The sequence below is a fragment of the Populus trichocarpa genome, chromosome 18, assembly GCF_000002775.5.
Source record: "Populus trichocarpa isolate Nisqually-1 chromosome 18, P.trichocarpa_v4.1, whole genome shotgun sequence".
Classification (NCBI taxonomy): domain Eukaryota; kingdom Viridiplantae; phylum Streptophyta; class Magnoliopsida; order Malpighiales; family Salicaceae; genus Populus; species Populus trichocarpa.
This window is the reverse complement of record NC_037302.2, coordinates 12,080,659-12,096,616: the sequence shown is the minus strand read 5'-3', so window position 1 is coordinate 12,096,616 and position 15,958 is coordinate 12,080,659. Positions and strand designations below refer to the sequence as shown.

Below are 15,958 nucleotides of genomic sequence, written 5' to 3'. Positions count from 1 at the left end.
ACAATTATAATCACAAAAACAAACCCATATCCACCATTTCTTATGTTTTTTTTCAAGAGCATGTTCGACTCAACTATGCTCAACTATGTCTTCTACGTATGTTTGGTGTCTTGCAGAATGACACATGCCATAATATGTCATGAAAACACACAATTGTTCATACAAGAACTTTGAAAATATAAAGTGGTATGATTTATAAATAAATAAATTTAAAAATTGTGATTGAAAAACACTTTTATTTAATAGAGTGTAATTAATGAAGAGTTACGAAATTTTAATTATATATCATTACTAAATATAAGTAAAAGTTCTGAATTAATTTAAAATGATGTGTAATATTGTATTTAATATACATGAACATGCATGCCTAGATCATATTTATGCACAGAGGGTCAATGATATAGATGGTTAGGTGGCCGACTCCCATCTGGTTGGAGGTTTGAGAATAGTTTTGACATTTTTTTCAAAACAAATTATATGAGCCTAAGTGCCTGTTTGGGAGTGCTTTTTAAAAATATTTTTAAAAAAATTTGAAAATTTTTTTTGAAGTAATATATTTTTGATGTTTTCAAATTATTTTGATGTGCTGATCTCAAAAATAATTTTTAAAAAATAAAAAAATATTATTGGCACACTTTTCTGAGTGAAAAACACTTTGAAAAGTAACCACAACTACACTCTCAAACACCCTCTAAGACGGTCAATAAAACTCGAAAAAGGTAAAGAATTGTTTGGGTTGATTTGAAAAATTATAATTTTTAATTTTATTTGAAACATGGTCTTTTAAATAAATGTTTATTTAAAGTGAGAAAATTAAAAAATCATGATCACTCTATTTTAATATTGAAAAATAATTGAAAAATTATATTAAACCCTCTCATATCAAAATCACTCTATTTTAATATTGAAAAATAATTTTCTTTAAAATTTGTAGTTGCAGAGTCTTATATAAAATTTCTCACATTTATCTTTTTTAATCCTCCCTCCCTCTCTATATATTTATCTTTAGCGCCTAGGCATATGAGAGATTAGCATATGAGAGCCAACACCAGCGGTGAAAACTCAAGTCAAAGACTTGTTTGGTATTGCTGGGTGATAGTTCTTTATAAAAAATTTAAATATTTTTTTTATTTTAAAATTATTTTAATGTAACGATATTAAAAATAAAAAATATTTTAATATATTTTTAAATAATTTTTTTAAAAATAACTGCTACAGTAAAACCAAAACTAAAAAAAGGAAGCACGCAACGAACATGAAGCAGCCACCTCAAAATAACTCGGAGTTGTCTTGTCTCGAATCTCGTAAAGGTCTCTTCTCCTTCATCGAGGATTCTCCTAAAACATAGGCTCTCTCTCTCTCTTCCTTTACTACCACAGCTACTTTTTTTTTCAGCCTCTTCCCGAAAGTATTAAATAAGAATCTTTTATTGACCTGGTTCTTTGTTTTTGGTTTTTTTAAGGAAGGAGGTAATAACACTCTCTCTCTCTCTCTCTCTCTCTCTGTATTCTCATCATTCTTTCTCTTTGAAGATCAGAAATTCAGATAGGAGATTTTATCCTAACTGGTGCGCTGCTTTCTTCTTTCTTCTTGTTTTCTCTATTTATTTATATAATATTCTGGTTTTTAACTGAACTTATGATTCTTTTAATTATTGGAAAACTAAAGGTTTATCTGGTGCTGATCCTTCCTGTTTTTTTTTTTTTTACTTGTCACCGTTGAAAGTGACCGTTATTTAATTATCTTAACAGCGATTTTTCTTTTTTCATGATTCCTTGTAAATTTGAATTTTGTATGAAGTTAATTAGTGGAAAATTCTGGTTTGCTTTTTTCCAATTAATTACAGGACTCTGTATATTCTAGAGAGCTTGTGCTGATTTGATTGGTAAAAGCTCCGCGGAGGAGAAGTTTTGAAGTTGAAAATGAGAAGGGGTGTTCGATCATTTCGCCAATTTCGATATGCTTTTCAACGACAAGAATGCAATTACTCCTTTAGTTTGGGGAAATGTCAAAAGGTTTTGATAGATACCGGTTATAGAGTTACCGATAATGCGGATATTGATAAATTTAGCTGTCCCAAATTTATTGCTTCAAGAACTTTGACGACGGATGCGGCTAGAGTTTCCAATGGAGGTGACATTCTATTCTGGGTCCATTTGGCTTTGATTTTGGGGAGTTTAGTGTTTCTGCAAATGGATTTCTCATTGGTTTTGGTATTGGGGTTTTGTTGGATCTGCAGATGTTAATGGAGGGGGGCCGCTTGTGGAGTATGAAAGAAGGATTGCCGCTGGTGAGCTTGTGGATGGTGACAGCTGCCAGGTATGAGGCTCACTTGAGTGCTGGAGATGTAAAATTGTTGAGTAGTTTTGTCTATCGTTGTCAACGCTTTGTGAAAAACAACAGCTTGTTATTCGAGTTTTAATTGAGACATTTTCTTCAGCCATACCTTCTGGTAGCTTAAATAGAAAATTTCATGTGGCTTTGGTTGTGAATATTTTGGAAACTAGTGCCTTAATTAAAGAGAAATTGTGGATGGTGGCTGGTTCACTTGAGATTTCAAGAGGGATTATTGGGCCTTCCTTGTGAAGGGTTTGCTGAAATTGATTTTTGCAGGTAGGCACATTAAGAGAGCTTCAGAGGCTTTATGATGAGCTCGTTGAATCAGCTGATGCCTGTAAATTGGACCGCTATACTGCTTCAGACAAATCTGGAAGGTTCATATTCCATTTTGTTTCTCATGTGTTTATATTTCCACTGGACTCTTCTTCTTATCAATTTTACCTTCTGTTTTGGAACTGCGGTTTCTTTGGGTTTGATTTCAAATTCAATTTTGCCACCATTTTCTTTATTTTCAGGAGTAGGTGGTTGTGGTCGCGTTTAATGCCACAGTCTTCATATTCACCCATCAAAGGACTATATCTTTATGGAGGCGTTGGCACTGGAAAGACTATGCTAATGGACTTGTTCTTTAATCAATTGTAAGTAAGCTTTACTGATCTAATTTGTCTAATTTGTTACAGTTTACTTTCCTTGTTACATTGCTGTGCTGTTCCAAGATTATTGAGAAAAAATATGGGCAAACTTAAAGCGGAATGACAACATGCAAGAATTAGAATAGATCATCTTCTCATCTTCAATGTTGCCCAATAACCATTTATTTTTAGTTTTATTCCCTATTGATATCTATTTTCTCAGGCCCGTCAATTGGAGAAAAAAGAGGATCCATTTTCACGACTTCATGTTGAATGTCCATAGTCGCTTGCAAGTAAGATTGTAGCTCATAATATACTTGTCCAAATTATATTTTCAAAAGAGAAATGTTTTCCCTTGAAGCAGGCTTTGTTTCTGGTATGATTGAGTGTTTGTGAGCAATTAATCTTAACTGGACTTTTATCACACACACACAAAATTAAGGGATTGACAATATACATAAGCTAGCAGGTAAAATATTCTCATATGTATAGTCGTATTGTTAATGAGGAAATGAAGTTGGCTCTCATCGTGGCATTGTCTGCACTTGCACACATACGTGTGCATACCCAAATCATGTGCACATGCACAGAATATCCTGTGAATTTTACTTTATGCTTTTTAGATGAATCCAACTCGGCTCTTGATCAATTGTAGATACTGAGCTTCTGTTAAATATTGAATTCTTGCAGAAACACAAGGGTGTTGCAGATCCACTTGAAGTTGTGGCTGGAGAGATATCTGACGAGGCTATTTTATTATGTCTGGATGAATTTATGGTATGCTAGTCACACCATTTATTTCCTTGTGCTTATTGACCAGATTTGATTGATTTATATTATTATTTTCATATGTTTACTTTCTTTGGGTGGTCCATAATAGGTGACTGATGTTGCTGACGCATTGATCCTTAACCGTCTTTTTAGACAACTATTCAACAATGGCGTTGTAAGTATATTTGTGTAATCTATCTTCACAATGTGCTCCTACATCTATGGTTTAAGTTGAAAGTTAACGAAAAACTTGTATTTTTGTGCATGATGGACACAAGTGTAGATTCTTGTGGTTACTTCAAACCGTGCACCAGATAACCTGTATGAGCGTGGATTACAGAGGGATCTTTTTCTACCCTTCATTGCGACTTTGAAGGTATATATATTCTATTGACAACGTCTTGCTATTGCTGTTAGCACAGGGTCAGGACTTACTGAGAGCTATTATTCATTTCTGATATTACAATGGTGTATGAAGGTATTATTCAGATGCCTTATATTGTTGTAGGAAAGATGTGTGGCTCATGAAATTGGTTCAGCAGTAGATTATCGGAAGATGACTTCGGTATGAGTCCTGTTATCTCTTGTGCAGATCTGAAAAACTCACTTGGTATTTCCTGCTGTTAGTTTTTTTTTTTTGTGTTTAAAATTTCTTTGATGTCAATGACTATGCTTGGACTGCAGGCTCAGCACGGTTTCTACTTTGTTGGAAAAGAGTCATCTAGCCTCCTTAAACAAAAGTTTCAACAATTGATTGGGGAAGAAAAAGCTTGTCCACAAGAGGTGGAAGTAGTAATGGGAAGAACATTGCAGGTAGGTGCTAAAATATGTTTCGCTAGAACATATAAAGTACCTTTGACTTGTTTTTGACAGTTGTTAAAATCTAATTCTATCAGGTTCCACTGGGTGCCAATGGATGTGCGTATTTTCCTTTTGAAGAACTTTGTGACAAACCACTTGGAGCTGCAGATTATTTTGGATTATTCAGTGAGTCATGCCCAGCTGAATCAATTTGACTTGCATATTATTCATGAAAAAGAACTGATACTTGGGGCATGGATATGTCAAATGCAGTTACGTTTGGCATTTTGAGATTGGGAAATAGACTAGACACGGTTTGAACCATAGAACTGAAAGTGTTACTAAAAATGAAGAACCAAGAAATCATATTAATACTCATCTTGTTTTCCTACTCTAAAAAAATTGCTTTCTCGTTGGTAGGAGATGTCCCAGCATGTTTCTTTCATCTTTTGGATGCCAAATGTCTAAAAACCCACTGCACCATGTCTCAAACACATTCATGCAATTTTTTTATGAGTCCTTGAGGGAATGCATTTCTCTCTCTTTACAGATAACTTTCATACCCTGGCATTGGAAGGTGTCCCGATCTTTGGACTCCATAACAGAACAGCTGCATATCGATTTGTCACCTTAGTTGATGTACGTTCAATGTTTCTTATTTTTTTTTTACTATCTTGAATTTGATCCTGCAAAGTTTTGGCTGTGTACTATGGAATTGCGCTACGGTTCCTTCTATGTGCTCATCCTGCTTAAGCCACAGTTTGGCTTGTTCTTATGCAATTACTTCTGGAGTTTAGGTCTAATAAGGGCTTCGTCTGGTGAAGTAAAATAAATGACCCTGCTTTTGTTTTCTTTCTGACCACCCAAATAATGAAGTTTTTAGTTATCATAAAGTTGTCCTTTATAGGATGCACATCCCTATATCTCATTGTCAACTTATGTTTTGAACAGTAATTGGTTTTTGGTTTCATGCCCATGGTACTGAATGAAAATTTATCTATTTGTTCCATCCTGTGTTGCTATTTGGTTTGCTCTGATAGTTTTCACTTTCTTTTGAATCTGAGGATTGAAATTGTTTTTGCTGGTGTCTGGGTTAAAAAGATCACAATAAGAATAAATGCAATCTATTGATTGCATTATGTTTCAAAGTCTCTAGGGCAAGAAATTATTAGCATATTTTCCTTTTCTTCATCTTTCTTTTCCCTTACACATAATTTTATGGGATATTATTGCAGATGATGTTCCCACTCACTATATAATAGCATAATCACTTCTCTGCGAAGTGCATCTCTGGCATTAAAATCACTATATATAAACTTGGTCTCTTTGCATCTCATGGATTCGCTGGTGCAGAGATGTCTGTTTGTTTTTTTTTCTTGCTTCTTTTTTCTTTTTACAAAGGTGTTATATGAAACATGTTTTTCCCATTTTTCTTTAAATGTTGCTGCTGTTATGACCACAGGTGATTTATGAAAACAGAGCCATATTGTTATGTACAGCTGAGGGGAGTCCTCTAGAACTTTTTGATAGGATAGTGACAATTGCTGATGCCCAGCAAATGGCACCTAGAACCTCTACAAGATCAAGGAAAAATGATGATTCTGATCTCTGTGTGGACAATGAACTTGGATTTACAAAAGACCGCACCATTAGCAGGTAATTATGGATTTTTTTATTGAGATTTTTATGTTTTGTATGTATTTATGATTCTAATCTCTCAATGGGTATGTTCTAATCTATCTGAGAGACCAATGGTAAATTTACAAGAAAAATGGATTCCATTAATTAAACCATTGAGATTTTAGCTCACGTTCTTCTTTTGATTTTGAGATGGACTTTAGGGGATGGGATAATGCATATACTCAGGTGTGATCCAATAGGACATGAGCTGTTATTATGTTTCTTGATTAGATGTCGTTGGATGATATTTTTTATATTTATGAATGCTTTGTGAAGTACATTACCTTGAGCTATTCGATGGAAAATAGCAGTGCATTGGTTTTATTCAGTTTTCATTTGAAATATTATCCAAGTACAAACCAGATTCCAATAGCTTGATAGTTGGCTAATCAAGTCTGATATGATCATTTTGGAAGAGGGGCCATGAAAACATGCCCTAAAACTTGTTTATCGAACACTGCTAGCTTGTATTATGGAAATTTAAGAGCGTCCAGCTCCATCTCACGATTGTCACTTTTCATGCTACTTTAAGCTCGCAAATGCTGCTCCATCTGGACTTGGCAGTTGGCTCAAGCTCCAAAAGGAATGAGTGGAGTTGGGACAGAACCAAATCCATACCTTACAAGTTGGTAAAAGAAAAGGAAGAAAGAAACACAAATAAGTAGGATACTAATTGAAGGTTTAGAGATAGCATATCTTCTATTTCCACTATTTTGAAACAAATTCCATTTCAGGTTCAATTTGAATTGTTTTACTGCTGTAAATGCCATATCCAGTCAATGACCTAGGTTTTCTTTTCTTTCCTTTTGCTTGTTGAGCGATGTTTCCTTTTCCTTTTCCTTTCCGTCTTGTTCTCACTTCTTTTATGTTTAAGTTCTTACAGCAGAATCCTCCCATAACAGCTCTGTACTTTTTATTTAATTTTCGGCCCCATAACAGTAACAAATTTGGATGTGCTTATGACATTCTATCATAACCCTAGCTAATTAAACTGCCAAACAATGAAGATTAACAGAGATGAACAGCAAAGAATACCTAGAGCAGCATGCTGCCATGTTAGCGGAGAAGCAGCTCTCAGAGGAAGCTAGCAACGCCAACGCCGTCCAAGCATCAGTCGGAGGGGGATCCATGTTCATCTAAACTTAGCAAATCATTGTTGGTAAAAGTAAAACCATATAGGCTATATGCTTGAGGATCAGCTGACAACTGACGCGCTGGCGGTTTTGGTGCCAAATCTGATATCTGCTGTTTGAATAAAATGAAATTCTCCATCTGTAAAGTATTTATAGTAGCTTGTTTGTAATAAAATCTTGTTTCTATTGAGTTACAAGATTCTCATCTTGTCAGGTCTTTGTTACTGACCAGAAGCTTAACGCGAATGTAACAATCAAATGTGATAAGACCTTGTTTTAACCTCGAGGGGTTGGCTTGATTTTGAAAGTTTCTTGACTTCTAGGGTTCAAAGTTCAAACCTTGAAGCCAATGCCCGGAGAAATTTAATAAATTACTGAGAACGCATCAAACGATGCCGAGGGTGCGTTAATTTAGTCTCGGAGTACGTGCGAGATCTTGTTGTTGGTGTTAGTGACTGGTGCAGGATCCTTTTCTTTCCCTCCTATCCAGTTTCCATGCAAAGATTTCTATCTGGATACAAGGTTTCTTTAACCAGATTGAAAAGTACAAATAACAAATGGGAAAAACCCTTAACAATTTTTTTTAAAAAAAACATGAACACAGGAGCCAGAAAGATCATCACAAGAAAAGAAGAATGATTTGAGTTCTGATCACATGATAACAAATGGAATAATTAAAGTTTGAATTCACACTCCCTGAATTTCACCAATATATGTATAATATCTGCATGTCTATGTATGCATGTAAATATAATTGTAAATCCCACCATTTTTTTAAAATTTTTTTTGGAGAGATTGCAGATATACACAGGCAGGGCATGATCTCTGGGACAACTTTTTTTGGATTTCCAAAATGTACATTTGCTTTTTGAAGGGAGAGGTTAGTTAATTAATGAATCAATTACTTGTTTTTATTGAATTAAGAGGGCTTGTTCTAGGTTTTGCTGCTACAAGATTGCTTGTGTTAATCAATTAAATTTTGTATTAGCTCAACTGGCATATCTGTATTTCCATCTCCTTAGTCTGTATTATCAGAAATTCGTGCGAAATTGTTTGGTCATGAGGCCCATAAACTTTCTTACGAGACTAACTAGAACTTCTAATTCCTTCATTGATACAATGAAAAGCCATTGCTTCGAGTTTCTGGAGCTATGATTTATATATATCCTGGTAAAAAAGTAAGATGTTGGGAGAATATACCTTTTCTTGTATGTTGTCAGCTAATTTATTTAGGAATTTTCCTTACTGGATTTGTTCCAATGTTGTGCTTGAATATACCTTTTCTTGTATGTTGTCAGCTATATTCACTGCACTTTCTGCTTCAAGTCCTCGTGCTGATGTTGCTTATCGCATACATGGCCTTACCAAACGTCTTGCTAAAACGCATAATTGGACGGCATGCTCTTGATCATCTTGCTGACATCAACTTCTTACCATTCTCTGCAAAGCTTTAAGAGATTATGCAAGGTGGTTAAAATTAACAGCGGAATGGCAGTATATATCCGATACCCTTATCCCAATTTTGAGGATTAAAGGGAGATTGAAAAGATGAAAGGAATGGCTAATGGACTTATGTGTAACGAGGAATATTCCTTTTGGACAGTGAGGATAAGAAGCCTAACTCGGTGTTGCACAAACCCAGAAGCTTTTCAGCCATGCACCAGGCCCCTCCCCCAGGTTTGGGGTGCTACAACATAATTCCGATAGAAGTTGCAGGTTCTTTTTTCAATGGCTTGTAAAATTGTTCTGCCCTTTCATGAAAATCTTGTTATTCTGTCAGGGTTTGGATGAGTTTACTCCAAAAGCACCTGAACTGGATGAAAAGAATTCCCTTGCACTCGCTATTGCTCCTTCTGGTAAAATATTTGTTTGTAGTGGCTCCTATTTTTTTTCTTTCTCCGAGAGCTTTATATATAAAAATGTGTATGTGTTTCTCCATCTACATATATTGATTTTTTTTCTTCTAAACCAATGGTAGAGGCAATCCACTAAGTTGTGAAAATGAATCTGTTGGGATTAATTTTGAAATCTTCATTCAAAATGTTCTTTTAGTTCTTCTAGATGCGTTTATAACTGTTAAAGAATGTTCATCTTTTGAATCTCTTGATTTATCACTACACTAATATAAGAATCCAATGTTAAATACTGTAATCCAAGTTTAGGTATATAGGGACTTCCTCTTATTTGAGAGGAACGTAGAATAAGAGCCTAAATCCCCCCCCCCTACTTATTTCAAACAAGTACGGCATCACAAACTACAAATTAGGAGCCCGAACTTGTTACAGCTCCGAGCTCTAACGAAGCTGCAGTTGCAGACAGTAAGTCTTCCATGTGAACAGGATGCTTTATAAATAAACTAAGATGTTGCTGCATTTGGCATTACATTCGTCAGTCTTCTGTTCTCGTCATTATTTCAGCGACTTCTAACCACAACGCAGATTCTGGCACCAAGCATTATGCCTTTTTAACCTTTTGGTTATTTCTGATTACACAATCATATGGCTTCAAATGCAGGCTGGTGGACTAGACAGATTAACACTCGATAATGTATACATGATAATGCGATGGCTAGAAGACTGAATCAGAAGAGTGCATATGACATGGGGCAGGTGCCCCCTAATTCTTTTGATTCTGAATATCAGAATCAGGATCCATTTTATGCATCCAGAAACACTGCACTGCCGCAACTCTATGGCAGTCATGAGCCAAGAACAAGCTTTCCTGGTATGGCAGCAGCAACAGCAGTCAAATATGGTTGGCCATGATCCAGCTAATCCTTCTTGGGAATCCCTTTGAAGTTCAAAAGCCGCAACTCTATCCAGCTCAAAGTTCAAACCATGGCTTAATTTAGAGAGGCAGGATTAACGCATTTCGCTCCAAAAGCTTTCAGATGCCAAAGCAGCGGAATGACAGGAGAGAAGCTGACAGGTTTTAATGCGGAAACAGTCCTCCTTTTCAATGGTTGGGCCACTTTAGAAGTACGAAGTAGGGAAATTGCAGTTTACGGAAATGAACAGTGATTTACTAGGCCGCTGTATAGTTAACTTAATAAATTAAAAAATAATTCAGTGTTAAAAATATGATTTGAGTAGAAAAAAAACTCAAGATATTTTTTTTAAAACATTTTAAAAAAACATATTAAATTAACTTAAACTATTTAATCCGTGACTCAAGTTATAATACTAGAATAACTTTATAAAAAACAAATCAAAATAAATTATAAAACTCAATTCTTAATCTAATCAATTTAATGTTAAAGTATAAAATTTTAAAAAAAAATCAATTAAAAAAACTTAAAAATAAATAACTTAAAATTACCAATCCTGCAACTCAGAATATGTGACTAAAAAAAATAAAACTCAAGTTCCCTAAAAAGAAAAGAAAAGGGTTATGAGAACATAGCTAGCTATATAAGGAGGGAACCTCGTTTAGTCTTTGTTAATGATAATGATAATAATAATATTCTTTTAAGTCATCTAGTATTCTATTCTATAGTAGAAGATACAACCCTCCCCTCCGAGTCTCTCATGCCTCATGGAAACACACCAGTGGATATGGTCTCCATAAATGCAATTGCAGAAGTCCTTGAACTGCTTAAAACAATAACAAAGAGTAAAACCCATATGAAAGTTCAGGCCTAAGAATCAGAAATCTAGAAAAACATGATAATACCTAAATAGCTGAATCATTTAAACAAGTGATGAGTTAATGACCACTAGTTGATCCTCAGTCTAATGAAAACTTGAAGGAATCAAGGAAGCGAGAAAGTGAAATAATCGCAATGGGGAAGAACATTTAGGAAGCGATTACCAATGTTCATCACAGGAAAGTTACTATAATCAAGTACCACAGATTACTCAAACCACAAAACCAAGCAATGCATGATTTAAAAACTAAAATTTCACTGCCCATATAGGAAAACTGCATCACTTAATACTGTCGATAAGAGAACCAAAAAAAAAATGTTCCCTTGCATTTACTCCTCTATCAACTCCTCGTCCTTCTTGTATTCATAAATTCTGCACACAAAATAAAGTATCGGGTTGGTTTTTACTATCTTTCCATCAGACAGACTGACTTCTTCTCACACTGCTCTTCCAGGAGCTGATGATGTTGTACTCAAGGGACCTGATCCAGCCAAAAATTAACGTTGGAATGAGATGGAATAGGAGCCAGTATTTGGATCTTGAACAGCTTTGAAGTTGTCAACGCTCATGCCAAAGCGGCCCAGCAAAGTGTTCCCCATATCTTTCAGCTTTCCTGCTCACCAGGAACAAATTCAAATTTGATACAGGATCAGAAGACACACACATGTGCTCAGTAAAGAAGACAATGAAGTTCATAGCCAGGAAAAGGGAGCACATGACCAAGACAAACACAATGGCATGACTTCACAACTATAAAGCACTTAAGCCGCGCTGCATGATTTCAATAAGAACAAAGCTTTTGAGATATCATCACATTGATTAAAATATTTTCTTATTCACCTTGCTTCCACAACTTCGATATCTGTCAAGCAAAAAACTATTTAAAAAAAAAGTGAAAGTGAAACGTGATGTTCTAATGAACAGCCACTAAATAGCAAATAACAGATAAGGACAAGGACAAAAAATTCTAATCAAAGAAAACTTAAACGTGAAACTACTTTCATTTTATCTGGTTCTATGCGGAGCAAGTGCAGCCTAAAAATGATAATTCTATAAATTTAAGGCAAAACACACAACAAGACTACTTGATAGATTGGTATAATGACCGAGAGAAAAAAAGAAAAAGAAAAGACATTAGAATCTAAAGTGTTTTTTTAGCAAATGATGAACTGTTGAAGAGACATAATCTAGTTAATGCCTCACCACTGGTAGCCTCAATGTTATAGAAGATTAGAGGGGAGTGATAGGTGTTTAAAAGCCTCTTTGGCCCCTTGCTTTTCTTGCTTTAAACACTCTGCTTTAAAGTAAAGCACTAAATATGTGCTTGGTTGATATTTTAAAAATCAGGAACTCAAAAGAACTTTTGAGGGTGAAAGATGCTTTTTATAAAAAAAAGGTTAGAGGTATATTAGCTTCCACTTCAAAAAGTATAATTTTTTTTTTTTGGATGAAGGCTGGTTATTTTATTTAAAAGAAAAAAAGAATTTAAATATTTTTAAAATTTACATAGCACTTAACAAATATTTAATTACATGGTTAATTTAATAACCTTAAATATTTTAAAATTAACTAACCTTAATTGTTTCAATTTAACTATATTAGTTCCCGACTTGTATGGATCTTAATTAAATTATTTTATACTAATATTTACTAAAACAATAACTACATAATGTTTTAATTATTATTTCTTTTTTACTTGTAATTTTTTTATGATATTTGTTGGATTTTCAAAGAATTCATTTAGTTTCTTAAAGAAAATGTTTAATTTCATTAAAAAAATAATTTAAGTTTTGCCCAAAATAATAATGCGTTTGATCTCATAGCACGACACGACACAGCTCGACACAAGGGCCAAAAGGGCTCTAGTTTCACTACTGTGCCTTTACGTTTTTTTTTTACTTTCCTCTTCTGCCTGTAAATGGAGTGGGTGTATGTTGAGAGGGAGAGGAAAAGTAAGAAGGCTTAAGTTTTAGCCTTATTGAAACTGAAAGAACCATCTTCCAGTATTCAATGCAGACTTGTGCCTTTACGTTTTTTTTTACTTTCCTCTTCTGCCTGTAAATGGAGTGGGTGTATGTTGAGAGGGAGAGGAAAAGTAAGAAGGCTTAAGTTTTAGCCTTATTGAAACTGAAAGAACCATCTTCCAGTATTCAATGCAGACTTGGTGCAATATAATTCTAATTACACAGGCTTCTACCAAAAGAAAAGAAATTGTATTCAAGAATGTGGAAACAAAAGGGCAAATAAAAGGCACCAAAAGAGTTGCTCATTTCTTCTTACCAATCATCTCTTCATTCATCTTTTCTCGCTTAGCGGCAGCCAGTGGCTCCAAGCGGCGAATGGTTCTCTTAGCTTGGTCATTTGAGGGATCCAATTCCAAGATTTTTTTCATATCTGCAAATAACAAAACATAATTAAAATTTTTCTTTCTTGACAAATAGAATCCATGTTTTAAATTTCAAGAATCCAGACTCACCAGCAATAGCCTCCTCGAAATGTTCAAGCTTTTCATGAGCCTCTCCTCTTCTAACAAGAGCTTTCATGTAAGAAGGATTTAATTCTAATGCTTTTGAGCATTCCTTGATCGTGTCCTCAAATTTCCCCTTAACCCCCCAAAAAAACATATTTAATCAATTTCAATTTCTGTAAGCTTTAATAGTTGTGGTATCAAATCAAACAATTAGACACAAATTAACAATCACAACATAAATACCAATTTCAAGAAACAAACGCCGCGATTGGAATGGCAAATGGAACGCAACTCAATGGATGATGGCACGTCCGGAGGGGAAACTTGTAAAGCCACATCATACTGTAATAATGCCTCCTCATATTGCCCATTTCCAAACAACCTATTCCCTTCCAACTTTGCTTCATTTGCTTCCTCTATACCTCTCTGTTTTAAGAACCAAATTAAATAAATAATAAATGGAGAAACCGAGAAAGTAACATCGATTTTGCCTCCTTATCAGCTGAGTAAAATGAGAGAGAGTGAAAACCTGAATCAATTCGTCGTCGTTTTGAGTATCTTGTTTTGGCTGATCCTCAGTGGTGTTTTTGCTACTGATTTCTTTACTGACATTTTCTACCTGCTCTTCTTCGTTGTCGCTGACTCCGCTTTCGCTTGCCGTTTCAAATCCATCGGAATCGCTTCCCTTCACTGCTGCTGCTTTCGTTGTCGTTGTGGTGGTTTCGCTGCTGGTCGAATCCGTCGTCGTTTTTGATGTTGATGGTGCTGGTTGGGGAGGTTTCGGGGTATTTTCGAGTACGGTTTCTTCTGGATCGATCACCACCATTGTTTTGTTTCTGCAGAGAGACAGGTGGTGGTGATTGATTTATTTATATCAAGCTCACGTTTTCTCTCCCCAATACGAAAGGAAAGGAAAGAATCAAAATGTTCTCGAACCGTCTTTTTCAACCATTTTTATTGACACGTACAAGAATTTACTCGCTATTTCTCTTATACGCACCGTTTCCTTCGCTAGTTTTATAATTTTCAAAGTAACTTCCAATTACATCCCCTTAGTACTGATTTAAGCAAGGTTACCCTGAGAGTATTTGAGCCGTTTGAGTTTAAAGTGTAAACTGTTATGAGCGCTCTTATCACCGTTTGATTATATTAAATTCGAATGTATCAACGAAAGTTGATGATGAAGTAAAACTTTATTATAAGTTGCATCTATAACTACTTTTTTTTTAACATAGATTTATTTTTAATTACACATGTTAATTAAACACTTCCTTTTTCAATATCTAAGCCAAATATACATGAATAATATATATTTTAATTAAAGTATTGATTGTTTTTCAATATATTTTTTATTTAAAAAAGTATTAAAATAATATTTATTTATTTTCAATAATTTATTTTTTACATTAGCATATCAAAACGATTTAAAAATATAAAAAAATAATTAATTTGAAGCTATAAATAAATTTTATTTTTAAAAAAATATAATTAGACTATAATTTCAAATAAAACCGAAATATCTTGTGAAAGCTACACCATTTATGTCAAAATTCTCCTATAACAAATCACTTAATAAATCACTTGTGTGTTTGAGAGTGTGGTTACGATTATTTTTCAAAGTGTTTTTTATTAAAAAATATATCAAAATAATATTTTTTTATTTTTTAAAAATTATTTTTGACATCAACGCATCAAAATAATCTAAATATATAAAAATATATATATTAATTTAAAATAAAAAATTTTTAAAATTTTAAAATTTTTTCAGAAATGTTTTTACAAGACGGATAGTTTCATTTTTGAATCTCAAAGTTCAATCCTAGCAATAGAGTGATAGAAAAGTATTCATTCTACATGGGTCAGTTGTTAAATTAAAACTAACGGCAGGGACAGCATTAATAAATGTAGTGTATTTTTAGAGAAATGTTGTTAGAATGTTTTGAAGTTATTTTTTAAATAAAAAAATACTATCAATTGCATTGCCAATACAAAACTATTTGAAACTTGAGAGTAGCTTTGGAGTTGCGAATTATATTTTAGTTTTTTGTTTTAGATTGCAGTAGTTTTTATAGTTAAAATTTTAAAAATAATTTTATTTATATTTTTTAAAACATGAATTTAAAAAAAATATTTAATTAAAACTATTACGAGATAGATTTTTATATATAAAATAAATAAAAAATAAGATTTTATTAGTGAAAGCATGCTATTTTAATTTCTACAAAATCATTATTTAAAACACAATACAATATAAAAAGCAAAAATTATTTAATCAACTAAACATTTTTTCTTCTTGGTTGAGAAAAAAAAGAAGTTATCATAATATTAAATGTTTTATAAATATGTGTTTAGTAATATGTATAAATGTTTTTTATGAAAATATATTAACAAAATATTTTTTTATTTTCAATATCACATATTAAAATCATTAAAATATTTTTATAAAAATATTTTTTTAATATTTTTTTAAAATAATAAAACAAC

General features: G+C 33.5%; 2 protein-coding genes and 1 long non-coding RNA gene across 6 annotated transcripts; 1 reads left to right on the top strand and 2 right to left on the bottom strand.

Moving 5' to 3' along the window:
• Window positions 1-1,267: 1,267 nt before the first annotated feature.
• Window positions 1,268-7,664, top strand: LOC7493365 (uncharacterized). Of its 4 annotated transcripts, none has more exons than XM_002325069.4 (15): window positions 1,268-1,567; window positions 1,847-2,133; window positions 2,240-2,319; window positions 2,614-2,714; window positions 2,856-2,978; window positions 3,196-3,265; window positions 3,663-3,749; window positions 3,853-3,918; window positions 4,027-4,119; window positions 4,252-4,308; window positions 4,428-4,556; window positions 4,640-4,730; window positions 5,095-5,183; window positions 6,007-6,200; window positions 7,232-7,664. In XM_002325069.4, exons 2-15 carry the CDS (start codon window positions 1,923-1,925, stop codon window positions 7,362-7,364), a joined length of 1,524 nt encoding a protein of 507 aa, XP_002325105.1. In that variant the 5' UTR covers window positions 1,268-1,567; window positions 1,847-1,922; the 3' UTR covers window positions 7,365-7,664. The 4 variants fall into 4 exon arrangements, with proteins under 4 accessions (XP_002325105.1, XP_052304910.1, XP_024445307.1 ...); XM_052448950.1 differs by having other exon boundaries at window positions 1,275-1,469; window positions 1,864-2,133; XM_024589539.2 differs by having other exon boundaries at window positions 1,275-1,469.
• A 3,466-nt stretch (window positions 7,665-11,130) lies between these two features.
• Window positions 11,131-14,398, bottom strand: LOC7493364 (uncharacterized). The gene is made up of 5 exons (XM_002324475.4): window positions 14,004-14,398; window positions 13,718-13,900; window positions 13,481-13,607; window positions 13,285-13,398; window positions 11,131-11,617 (listed from the first exon to the last, which is right to left on the bottom strand). Exons 1-5 carry the CDS (start codon window positions 14,298-14,300, stop codon window positions 11,502-11,504), a joined length of 837 nt encoding a protein of 278 aa, XP_002324511.1. The 5' UTR covers window positions 14,301-14,398; the 3' UTR covers window positions 11,131-11,501.
• LOC127904699 (uncharacterized) lies at window positions 12,438-13,278 on the bottom strand. Its single transcript, XR_008058010.1, has 2 exons — window positions 13,023-13,278; window positions 12,438-12,878 (listed from the first exon to the last, which is right to left on the bottom strand). It is a non-coding gene; the product is annotated as an uncharacterized LOC127904699 (long non-coding RNA).
• Window positions 14,399-15,958: the final 1,560 nt, after the last annotated feature.